We start from the raw sequence: 13427 nt of genomic DNA, 5'->3' as shown, positions 1-13427 counted from the left end.
CTGCCCAAAGGTATAGAGGATGCAAAAAGCAATCATTGGCTTGTTGCTTCGTAGAGGTGGTCTGGCATGTGGCCTGTTAGAGCTATACCAATGAGGTAACAGATGGGCTTTAGACTGAAGATGTGCCCCAAATGGCACCCTTTTCCCTACAGTACATAGTGCATTGCATTTGACCAGGGCCCATAGGGTGCCATTTGGGACACACACAGAGAGTAACATGGAAGCTGTCCTGTAGACTGCAGCACTTCGTTCCCACTAACAACCGACAGAACCTGCCATTCAGAAAACCTCTGCTTAAAACCCGTTATAATTTGGAGATGCCACTATAAAATCAGGAGACTTAGATCTTACTAAGCTATTGATCTGAGTGGTTTTCAAATTCTTTGTCAAACTGAGCTGTCTAACAATTTCCTGAAATCTATGGAAGGTTTTCAAGCCTGAAACCATTCATGATAAATCTATGATGTCAAGCACAGGTGGATTATGGAGAGAAACATAATTATGTCGAGGCAACAGTATAAAATAATAAAGCCTTCCACATCCGCCACAACATCTGGTATTTAACAGAAGTGGCTGAGAGACACGTAACAATGCTAAACCACTCGCAATGCCGACTGATCCGACATTTGTGAAATCGAGGCACAAGCTTGCCGGCTGACACTCCACGCACCAATTCAAGTATCCGGTTTGAAGCAGCTGTGCACTAAGGGTTTAAAAATAGGCTTTTTTTGCCTAAATGCTCTCAATCTGGGCACTGGATCAGACTACAGCTGGCGATATGACTGACTGCCTTTCTGTCCTAGTCACGCTAGGAGTACAAGAAAACCACAGACTGGCAATTGGAGCTAGGATAACATCATGGCCATGTGCCCTCTTAAAGGTAGATTCTGCCATATGACATCATCATGCAAAGCCAAGCAACTTCCTGCTTGCAGACAACAAGATAATTAATATCAGCAAAAATACTACTAATTGCCAACATTCGGCCTCCCTTGAGACATGCCCACATTGGAGAGTGGCAAATAGAGGCAAATTCTAAGTTTGTTGTTGTTGATTTCTTTAAAACAGGAAGTCGCCCCACTTTGCATGACAATGTAATTTTGCTAAGTCTACCTACAACACTCTGAGTCCGTCTTTAAAGAGCCACTGAACACGCCTATTGACAAGTGTGTTTTTCTGTTGCTCATTAGAAAAACAGGATTTCAGTCTTGGAGCTGTGTTTCCTGACTGATTCCACATTTGGTTAATGATGTTTGTCCCCCATTTCACTTCCTCAAAATCCCCAGAATGAATCGGGGATAACTCAAGAAATCTGTCATCCATTTTTACGTTTTTGCTGAGGATGTTTTAGCTGCGCAATTTTACATCTAACTAAGGTGTTTGGTGCAGTATTTCTCAAGTAAAAACATTTGCGACGTGTTGTCTTATGTAAACAAAGTCTGCTGGGCAGTCTGTCTCACTGTATATGCTACTGGATAGAGAGCTATCACTGCAGCTGTTCACCCCATGTTAGTGGGCAAATGTACATCGTCAAATCAAAACCCAACCTTCATTTACCTGTTGTGACACACAGATGTTCCAAACTCAGTTTTAGGCGAGACTGACTTTATGACCAAAATTATCCTATTTACACTTTGTAGTCAATTTTGACACTAGAATAACTGTTTCTGATTCCTATCAATGCCACATAGGCCATTTTCAAGGGGATTTGTTGCTTTTTAAAGGCAGTCACTCTTTAACAGTATATAGCTGATTTGAGTCCTATTTGTATCTTGTAAAGCTGCTTAAAAAGATATGTGGACCCCAGCTTGTTTCTCTGTATACAGCACACTTCTCAACAGAAAATGTATTTAAACTAACGCTGTTCATCAACTAAACCACACTTACACTAATGTATTCATTTATTGAATGGTAATAGGTACATTTTTGACTAAATACACTTAAGGAAGCCCATGCTTGAACCCCCCCCCCCTTTTCAAAGGGGACGCGGACATTGGAGGCATTTGCTAATTCCCTGGCATGTCCCTGTTTGCTTGGCACCACTCACTGAATGCATGGCATGTAAAGACATACATTGTGCTTTTGTACGACCTGTCGAATACAAATCGACCGAACATCAAATTACATGCAAAGTAGCACACTTGTATTTCCATACACAAATGTATAGGAGATCTATCATTGCTGGCTCTTGGCCTGCGTCCCAAATTGAACCCTATTCCCTATGTAGTGCAATACTTTTGATCCGGACCCATAGGGATCTGGTCAAAAGTAGTGCACTATGTAGGGAAAAGGTTACCATTTTGGATGCACTCTTGCAGTGGATGACCAAGCCTTTATCAGAATAGGGGAATGTTCTGGCTTCCAATTGAAGCTCGCATCCGCTACAAGACCATGGTGCTTGCCTTTGGAGCAGTGAGGGGAACGGCACCCCTGTACCTTCAGGCTCTGATCAGTCCCTACACCCAAACGAGGACATTGCGTTCATCCACCTCTGGCCTGCTGGCTCCCCTTCCTCTGCGGAAGCACAGCTCCCGCTCAGCCCAGTCAAAACTGTTCGCTGCTCTGGCACCCCAATGGTGGAACAAGCTCCCTCACGACGCCAGGACAGCGGAGTCACTCACCACCTTCCGGAGACATTTGAAACCCCACCTCTTTAAGGAATACCTGGGATAGGCTAAAGTATTCCTTCTAACCCCCCCCCCCCCCCCCCCCCCCCCCCAAATTGTAAAGTGGTTATCCCACTGGCTATAGGGTGAACGCACCAATTTGTGAGTCGCTCTGGCTAAGAGCGTCTGCTAAATGACGTTAATGTGCCCTTGAGCAAGGCACTTAACCCTAATTGCTCCTGTAAGTCGCTCTGGTTAAGAGCGTCTGCTAAATGACTAAAATGTAAAATGTAAAATGTTCTTTTCCCCTCAGAGAATAATCAGTTCTTATGGAAATGTGGCTTCTTTTTTTTTTATGGGTCGCCAATGATGATGTCCTTGTGCTATCCCCCACCGTCGACGTTCTCGTACTGCATGTACAGTGGGGTCCGAAATTATTAACACCCTTGATAAGGATTAGCAATAATGACTGTATAAAAGAAATCATTCAAATTGCGAAATGATATAATTGTATACATTTGCTTAGAGAAAGAGATTTTGTTTAGCAAGTAATATAAAAAACATCTCAAAAAGGTACGGGTTAAAATGATTGACACCCCTAAAGATTCTTATAAATAAAGTAGTCAGAAGTGTAGTATTTGGTCCCATATTCCTAGCAAGAAATGACTACATCAAGCTTGTGACCTTTCAAAGTTGTTGGATGTATTTGCAGTTAGTTTTGGTTGTGTTTCAGATTATTTTGTGGCCAACAGAAATGAATGGTAAATAATGTATTGTGTTATTTTGGAGTCACTTTTATTGTAAATAACAATATAATATGTTTCTAAACACTTCTACATTAGTGTGGACGCTACCATGATTTACGAATAATTCTGAATGAATTGTGAATAATGATGAGTGAGAAAGTTACAGAGGGCCAAAGATCATGCCCCCAACACATGGTAACCTCCCCTGTTATTGGTAAAGGTTAGCATGTCTTGAAGGTATGATCTTTGACCCTCTAATTTTCTCACTAATTATTCAGGATTTATTCAGGATTATCCGTAATCATAGTAGCATACATATTAATGCAGTAGTGTTTAGAAACATATTATATTCTTATTTATAATAAAAGTGACTCAATACATAATTTATCATTCATTTCTATTGGGAACAAACTAATCTGAAACACAACCAAAACGAACTGCAAATGCATCCAACAAGTTTGTAGTCACAAGCTTGATGTAGTCATTGCGTGCTAGGAATATGGGACCATATACTAAACTTTTCACTACTTTATTTATAAGAATCTTTAGGGGTGTCAATCATTTTGAACCCTACCTTTGAGGGAAAAAAATATATAACTTGTTAAACAAAATCTCTTTCTCTAAGCAATTGTATTAGTATATAATTTCCCAATTTTTTTTAGCATACAATATAGCTCAGTATTTGAATTATTTATTTTATACAGTCATTATTGCTCATCTTTATCAAGGGTGTCAATAATTTTAGACCCCACTGCATATCTTGGAGAACCAGAAGTAGAATAGAATACTTTACTGCCTTTGAGAGAAGTTGTCCTATAGGCTACACTGTATTCCAGGTAGCCTCCACATACAGATAATTCCAGTTATCAGAATAAGACGTGTGCATAGGCAGTAGTTGGATAAACAAAGCCCACATAGAATTGAAAACAATCAATTCTAATTCTATGGATAGATTCTATATAAAAACACTGTTATGGCAGGCGGCTTGATTGAATACAATTCCCCTGATTCACACAGCAGGGGAAAGGCAGAGCACTTTGACTTTGCGTGTGGGAGCAGCCCTAATAACACAACACTGCCCTTCTATTCAGACAGATCAGACAGCTCCGGGGTGAAGTTTCCCCTAAGTACATATCTAGGATCAGCTTCCCCTCCCCCAATCCTAAAAATGCTAAACTGACCCATGATGAGTATCTGGGGCAACTTAACCCTACTCCTATCAGACATTGGCCTGCGAGGTCTAGTCTGTGGTAAAAAAAATAAATAAAAAATGTTTCACAGTGTGGGGCATCTAATGAGATCGATTAGGCTAAACTTCTCATTAATGGCGCATCAGTATGACTGAGTATAAACCTCATTAGCAATAGGGAGTCTAATTGGTGGAGGATAAGGTGATGAGCTAAGTGCTATGAGATCTTCGGAAAGGTTTGCTGTAATTGCAAATTGTTCCTCTGTTATTAGGTGAGATAAACATAGGCTTCGGGCATTTGACCACGATGACTCGGACTAGAGGCTCTATATGACCTTCCTTTAACAAATGTCAACTAAAAGGTTCTGTATTTCATAACAACTCACTGTTGATAGGGATAGACTGAATTAATCGTGGATGGTGGTCTTAATCCGAAATCTAATTACTGACAAAGCCCTTCTTGCGCCTGCAAATTTCTCCCCAAAAAACAACTTGTGTGAGATGCCTTGAGGAAATCTAAATAACCTTTTTTGTGACATTCACTCTTGGTGAATTATTGTGCTGTGGTGATTATTATTATTATTATTATTATTATTTTTATAAAAATACTAGAGCGCTCAAAAGTAGGCATGGGAGGAGAACAAGTTGAAATGATACACACAAGTTGTTATGGGACCAACTGACCATTACATTTTGTTAAACAGGTTGATTGAATTGTTGATATACCATGACGGACACAAATGGAAAGCTAATTAATTGGAATAGAGAGTGACTAGAGATGAAGTTTGCTGTGACGGCAGTTACAAGCTACAGGAGTAATCCAACCCCACTGGAGTCATTGATTATTCATGCCAATAACAGCATCCAACAAATGAGCATCTGTCGATACATGCATCATCGGGGCAAAGCCATCCTACGGAGTCCAACTTCAAAGAACTGTTGCGTTTCCTCTTGAAACGGGGACCTTTTCAGTTAAAGCGGTATCATTTTCTCCATTACGCGTTTCAAAAAAGATATTAGCACTAACCCTTGACTTGTGGTTGAGTGGATCTTTAATAAATGTTGGCAGATTGGGATAAGCTTGCGAGCCGCCACCGCCGGTCAGCTCCCAATGTTTTTAAACTGCGGCCTGGGTCCAGGCCATATGGCCAGGCTCACGTGACTTTACTATTGAATCAACGTAGCAGCAGCAACCCTCCCCCGTTCCCAACCCCCACTGTGCTGAGCATTACTCTGGGAGCAGAAAAACAGTACTGGGTGAAAGCAAACACAACCCAGTCGCTCAAATGTTTACATTTTGACATAGCATTGGGGACAATGGGAAATGTAATTGAAAATCTCCACCACAGCCGTGGAGCAGTACTTTTGACTAATCGCCTAATGAATTTATAAATAGCTCTAAATATAGCAGCAGGAAGATTGTGTGTGTGTGTGTGTGTGTGTGTGTGTGCTTGCTTACTGGTCACTGTGGTAACAGTTGCAAAGGCACTCCGTAACCTCAGGTGTGGGATGAGTTTAACAATGGTAATCAATGGTATTTGGAACCAGATAACAGAGTCTAGCCTATCAACTAATCTATTATTTACCCCTATCTGTATCACCCCTGACCCTGCTAAATAATTGCGTTGTTTCCACAAAATTATCGTGTCTCCCATTTAACTGGTGTTACCTTTTGGTGCTAACCCTGGCTAATACCTCACTTGTAGGTAGGAGGTCCTTGGAAGTTGAGTCCAAATCAGTTCTTAGTTCACATAACCACATGATGGAACAGCCTGAAATAGATTTAGCCTTAGCACCATATTTATGAATTCTACCAGGGCTAACAATGATCTTCCAGGATCTCGACCTATATAAAGAAACACAAGATGTTGGGCCAACATTGGGCTCCCAAGAGGAACAAACAGACATGCTAAGTTATATTTCCCTCATCAATTTTACAGTTTAACAATGCAGGGTCATTGTTCTTCAAATAATAGCTGTACTTCTTGTTTTGTGTCTACTTTCCAACAACCCATGTTTAACTAGCAAAATTACACAACTGATAAGGCAACTATCTTCTTCTTCACTAGGTTCAACTGTTGTTGTCAAGATGTGTCATACACTCATTAGTCAAGATTTTTTTTAAAGAACAGTGTCTGGTTGAACAAGAAAAGGGAAAATGTTTAGATGTTGTTGAGGATGACATGTTGTCTCTAATTCACACATCACTAGGGTATATTGTTACACAGTAACCATGTACTCTACCATGTCCAAGGTCTATAAGGACAGTAAACCCTCACTTGGAAACACCGGACCTCAGGGGAGCCAAACAAGTGAGACACTCAAGAGCTTAGATAATATCTTGATTTACCATTCTGCAGACCAGCTAATAATAGAATACCATTGTGCCCATTGTGTGTGGAAACCTGCACCCACCTCATGGAAAATCCAAATGTAGAACCCTATTCAGTCAAAGGTTGTCTAGGGTACGACTGACAAAGATTAGTGCAATGCAGGAAAGCCTGTTCAAATTTGTAGGAAGATTAGTTTGTATTTTGTTTCACATAGTACAGTTTTATAAACAAATTCAGTCACACTTTCTTGCAGCACACAAAGAGGATCTTGTAAGTCTCTTACCCAAGAGTGGTTACAGCAGTTGTGCTCTGGGTCTGGGGTAAGATTTGAGGCTCACACTACCTCTCATTTGACTATGAATGGTATACATTCTACTCCCGATGCAAGGGCCTGAGACTGCTATGAATGGATGCACTCAACCAAAGTATGCATTATCAGTACTTCTGTACCTAAACAGTTTGAACTCCAATGTGCATTTACCTGTAATCAACTGCAAGTTTTCCAGTATCACTGCCAAGTGAGATCAAGTTTATAAATTGTCTTACAGGGCTGATGCGAGAGAGGATTGCGCAGTCAGATGGAACAGAGTAAATAGGCATTTTAACGTCATAGATTTAGCCGGTGGTAACTTGTGGAATAGGCACCGGCTGGAATGCGGTTTTAACCAATCAGCATTCAGGATTAGAACCGCCCGTTGTATAAAAAAACAATAAGGGTTACATTTTGTAAGCTGGGCTGTTCTACATGAATTCAATCACTTTTTGACAGCACCCCTTTTGATTTGAACGAAACCTTCCATTCATGTTTTCCCATGGTAGAAGTGGTCAGAAAGTGACTTTTTGGACATGAAGGCGCTCAAAGTTGACCCATTTTGCATGAGATTAGACATCCATATCTTCATCACTGAAAAACATCAACAATTGAGTTTGATATCATTTGAAAGCTTACAGAGTTGTCAAACTATTGTATAATTTATTTTTATTTTAATAAAAATTGTCATTTTTTAACCTTTAAAACTAAAATCTGCAGTTGAAACAATAACAAAGCGGCACCCCACCTCTGTTTTGGTGAAAAGCTAACAAATGGGCCTGGAGAAATGTAACCACTAAAATCCATAGACAGAGATATGGATTCAAGGACTGACTAACCATGATATCAAAATGATAGTTTTAACCATGTTGAGGCTATACAGTGTTTGTTTACATTTATTTAATTTTTTTACAAACATTGGGGTAAAACAATCTTATATGGTTCTGATGGGGTACGACAATTGAACTAAGCTCATGAGGCATTTATAAGTTATATTCTTCAAGAATCAATGGGTATATAAGTCCAAAAATGGATGTAGCAACTAAGGATTGTAGCTTTAACATAAATGATCTAAAAATGCGTAGGCCTAAACGCAGTTTTTTCATTCAATAAGCATTGAACAGAAGGAAATCTGACAGATTGTGCTAAACTTTAAGATTCTGGAGGTTATTCCCGAGTTTGCCATTGCAAATGTAAGTACCAAAGCCTAATGATGAATTATGGCTTTCCAGAAGTGAAATAGGCTATTCCCACTGGGCACAAACTGTTTTATTTTGTTGTACTTTTACCCGTTTTTCATGATATCCAATTGGTAGTTACAGTCTTGTCCCATCACTGCAACTGCCCTACGGACTCGGGAGAGGCGAAGGTCGAGAGCCAAGCGTCCTCCGAAACATGATCCTGCCAAGCCGCACTGCTCGCTTAACCCAGAAGCCAGCTGCACCAATGTGCCAGAGGAAACACCATCCAACTGGCGACCGAAGTCAGCTTGCAGGCACCCGGCCCGCCACAAGGAGTCACTAGAGTGCGATGGGACAAGGAAATCCTGGCCGGCCAAACCCTCCCCTAACCCAGACAACGCTGAGCCAATTGTGCTCTGCCTCCTGGGTCTCCTGGTCACTGCCAGCTGTGACACAGCCTGGGATCAAACCCGGGTCTGTAGTGACACCTCAAGCAACGCGATGCAGTGCCTTAGACCGCTGTGCCACTCAGGAGGCTGTTGTTTTTTTTACGAGATTACAATCAATCAACTTGACACTCATTGGATTTACACACAAAAAGGCAATGGTCAAAAACATTATTATCACCATGTCATCCAACAGTGTTGTGTATGGACAGAACAGCTTACACTTAGTTCATGTCAGACAACCACAAACCTTTAAATTGGGATTTTACTTGTGTGTAGTCCACTGAAGCTTTTCAGGCGAAATATGGTGTAGTAGCCTAATTGACAATTAACCTCATATGCATGCAGCATGATTTTAAACCATTCTTTAATTTCAGAAATGTTATGAGTCATAAGATATGATTTAAGGAAAGCAAAACCTGCTAGCTAGACATTCAGAGAACACATGGAATTGCTGAACAACATTAGCATGAGCAACATTAGTGGAATCAGCGGCTCGCCTTCAAAATAAAAGTCCACCATTGAAACTGATGTAAACAGATGAAACTAGTGAAAATAAAGTCCCGCAATAAGAGCTACGGCACTAATATTTGTGCATACTCTTTAGAATTGTAATCTGTGGGTGTCACGGAGTAGGCTGAAACCCCATTTCATAGACCCAGGATCCATAGGTTGACTGGTGAGCTTAAAGGAAGAATCCACCCAAAACCACCCATTCCTTTAATTTACAGTGTTAAATAAAACTAATATGTGAGAACAATATTTTTTGTGAACAAATGTTTCATTTTGGCGTTAAAGTAAGGTTGGTAGCGATAGTGAAAATCGTTGTGGGAATCTGTTGCATCTCAAGTCTATTACAAAATCCACAATGCAATGCTCTCTATGGGCTGGCTGGCTAGCTGGCTAGCTAGCTAACTAGCAAACGTAGCTATACACAATAATACCAAAGAAATATCAGCATGTAACGTAGCTAGTTAGCTGTAAAATTGCCTAAACAAACTGCACGATCAATTTAGGAGTCTACAATCTCACCATGTTCAACCTGCAGATCGATGTGCCTCACAGAGTGGGCCGTGAGGTGCATTCTGGGCGATTCTGGGACAAGGAGCGCTCTCAGTCAAGGAGTGAATGGGAGTCTATTGGGCGGTAGCTCAAAAACCCAACATTAGCACTAATTTCGTCAACAAGAAGTACAACATTACAAATCTTTTCCGAGATGTGAGATAATGAAATTGCTATCTGTAGTATCGTATAGCTTTGGAATCGTAACATTAAGTACTTTCGAAGAAAATAGGCACGTTTCTTGACATATACACTGACTTTGAGAAGGGATTGCGTGACGATTAGCTTAGCAACCGCGTGATGCATCATGACAATGTGAACGCGATTGGTCGACAGTCTGCTGGGTGGGGCGTTATACATTCCTTGGATTCCTATTTCCTTTCTATAATACAGTACCTCTAGCAACGGCACCATGCAATGCACCCGTGACTAAAGAGGCAGACAAACAGGAAAAATGTGCTAAACCCTCCATTAAATTACACATTTCTCAAGGTAGGAATATCACAAAAATATGATCAATGACACATTCAAGAGAAGACATCCTCTCGAGTTATGACATCGGCCAGTATTGAAATCTTACATGTATGATAGACATTTTGCAATCTAAAAGTCGTATTCCTATTAACTTCCAGTGCAGTGAGAACGACTATCAAGGTGCTATGTGATACCAGACGGAGTTCTGCCTGCTTGATTGCCAATAACTTAGATACACATGAAAAGGGGATAGGGATACACAAAAACAATATAACATTCAAAATGGGTGAACCTTTCCTTTAATATGTTGCTGATTTCACAGTGGTTTCAGAGTCCCGCAATAAGAGCTACGACAGCTAATATTTGTGAAAACTGTTTACAGTTCTGTTCTGTGGGTGTCACTGAGTAGGCTGATACCCCATTTTAAATGGACCCAAGATCCATAGGTAAGGCTGTAACATTGCAATATATGTATACCCCCATTGCAATTCTGAAGTCTATACATCCACAGTGCAATTTCAAATGATTTTTTACTTTTTTGTGTCAGATTAACTAGTTATCGTCTTTTGTAGAATTTATATAACAACACTCCAACCTTGTTTAGCAGTTTCTAGTACAATTGTGGCATGATTCCACAATGTTTATCTGTTTGCATCAGTTTCAATGGGGGACTTTTATTTTGAAGGCAAACCGCCGATTCCACTACTGTTATTCATGCTACACTGTTATTCATGCTAATGTTGTATAAAACACTCTGATCAAGGAAGCCCATAATTGGCCAAGATGTGGGGTATTCAGACTTCATAAGCAAGGTTACAAACAGTTAATAGCCCACTGTGCTTTATTATTACTCTGGATTGGAAGACTGGGTTTACTGAAAGTCATTAACACAGCCAGTGATCAATTGGAAATGGAAGGCTACAAGCGCGGCAGGTAGCCTAGCGGTTAAGAGCGTTGGGCCAGTAACTCAAACGTCATTGGTTCGAATCCCGACTTGACTAGGTCAAAAATCTGTCGACGTACCATTGAGCAAGGTACTTAACCCTAATTGCTCTTGTAAGGCTGCTAAATGACAAAAATATTCAGTATTTACAGAACCTGCTATTCGTTACACTGTCTGTTGCCAGCAACATGTTGATTGTCAGTGTGCTAAAAACCTGTTCAGATTTTGTGTGGTGATCCTGCCTTTGTCTCAATATAACAGAGGAATAGGGATGCTATAGGCTGAGGAACAAGATAAAACATAGCCTAAGGAGTGAGGTCATATGCTAAACAATTCTTCATCTTGTCTAATCGAAATCTTAAATCATATAACACGAACATGTGACCTCAAACCTTAGGCTATGTGTGTTACAATAACTCACCGGCATCATATTGGCTCCGTATCGCATGCAACGTTGTCTACTGCTATCTTCGGCTCGAGGATATTAAATCCCTCACGTATTCGATAATCCAACAGAGGAGTGACATCCGATCAAATGTATTCCTTTTTTCTGTCGGCCCCGTCTATTATACGCACGAGCGCCTCTCTAATTTTACGTTCTCCCGTTCCACAATTATTTATGTTGTCATTACTGGAGACCTGTTGCACTGGTACTGTAACAAGGCTCGTCTCAATGACAACGATCTATCCCTTGAAATAATTTATCAGGATTAGTCCGGTGGCCACCTAATCGACATGGCCATTTGGCCCAACAAAGGTCTTGTGCAAATGTGCAGCCATGAATAATAGAACGGCAGAAATAGTCTACTGTACGTCCACTGTTAAATCCAATTTTCAATCCATTTTTATCCCTATCTATTAAAGACTTACATTTTTAGACGAATGTGTATCTATAAGGGCACTTGCCAACTAGAAAAGCTATCGGTTGAATTAACAAACGTCGGCAACCCAACCCTAAAGCGAGTGACGCGTTCTGCGAATATAATAATGCTGCGTTCGTTACCAAATGGGAAGGTGGTAATCATCAGTTGTGAAGCGGTAATAGGAGTTGTGTGCATTCACATTACATCTTAGTCATTTAGCAGACGCTCTTATCCAGAGCAACTTACAGTTAGTGAGTGCATACATTTTTCATACTGGCCCCCCGTGGGAAACGAACCCACAACCCTGGCGTTGCAAGCGCCATGCTCTACCAACTAAGCAACAGGGGACCTATGGGGGACCACATGCATTCAACACATTGAGATACGCTGATTGGCTAATGGCAAACAAGCTGTGTCAACCATCAATTAAAAGTAGAGCTATCATGATCGTAAACAAATTAGACTTCAAAAAACATATTACTAGATTCGTTTTAAAATAATACTGTTTTGTTGTTGCATTTAACTGCCAAAAATGCTGTTATAGAAGCCTGGTCTTATAGACTAGCCGGAACATAGTAAACACACTCAAATGATTATGGTATGTTAAGTTTGGTATATAGTTATGTAAGACTTTTTGGGCGACCAAACCAAATTCAAAATTAAATCAAATCAAATGTTATTTGTTGTTATATTATTATGTATGTCTGCTAAATGACTAAAATGTAAATGTTATTGTTGCTCTTTTTTTTTATTTACTTTAGTTTATTTAGTAAATATTTTTCTTAACTCTTATTTTTCTTAAAACTGCATTGTTGGTTAAGGGCTTGTAAGTAAGCATTTCACAGTAAGGTCTACACCTGTTGTATTCGGCGCATTTGACAAATACGATTTGATTTGATTTGTCACATGCAGCGAATACAACAGGTGTAGACCTTACCGTGAAATGCTTACTTACAAGCCCTTAACCAACAATGCAGTTTTAAGAAAAATAAGAGTTAAGAAAATATTTACTAAATAAACTAAAGTAAAAAAAAGTAACACAATAAAATAACAATAACGAGGCTATATATACAGCGGGTACCGGTACCGAGTCAATGTGCGGGGGTACAGGTTAGTCGAGGTAATTGAGTTAATATGTACATGTAGGTAGGTGTAAAGTGACTATACATAGATAATAAACAGCGAGTAGCAGCAGCGTAAAAAAAAGGGGGGTCAATGCAAATAGTCCGTGTAGCCATTTGATTAGCTGTTCAGCAGTCTTATGGCTTGGGAGT

General features: G+C 40.2%; 1 protein-coding gene across 1 annotated transcript in view; it reads right to left on the bottom strand.

The window, feature by feature from the left end:
* LOC311131162 (apoptosis-stimulating of p53 protein 2-like) overlaps positions 1-11843 on the bottom strand; it is a gene marked incomplete at its 3' end in the record, with an annotated part of 45008 nt that extends 33165 nt beyond the window's left edge. The window contains exon 1 of the mRNA XM_084164005.1: positions 11712-11843. Coding sequence (XP_084020131.1) covers positions 11712-11738 — 27 coding nt within the window. The 5' untranslated portion in view covers positions 11739-11843. The remainder of the gene's footprint in view (positions 1-11711) is intronic.
* Between the last annotated feature and the right edge of the window lie 1584 nt (positions 11844-13427).

Source organism: Coregonus lavaretus (genome assembly GCF_964263955.1).
Source record: "Coregonus lavaretus genome assembly, chromosome: 6".
NCBI classification, from domain to species: Eukaryota; Metazoa; Chordata; class Actinopteri; order Salmoniformes; family Salmonidae; genus Coregonus; species Coregonus lavaretus.
Note: the sequence above shows the minus strand (reverse complement) of the source record. Positions and strands in the feature narration are given on the sequence as shown.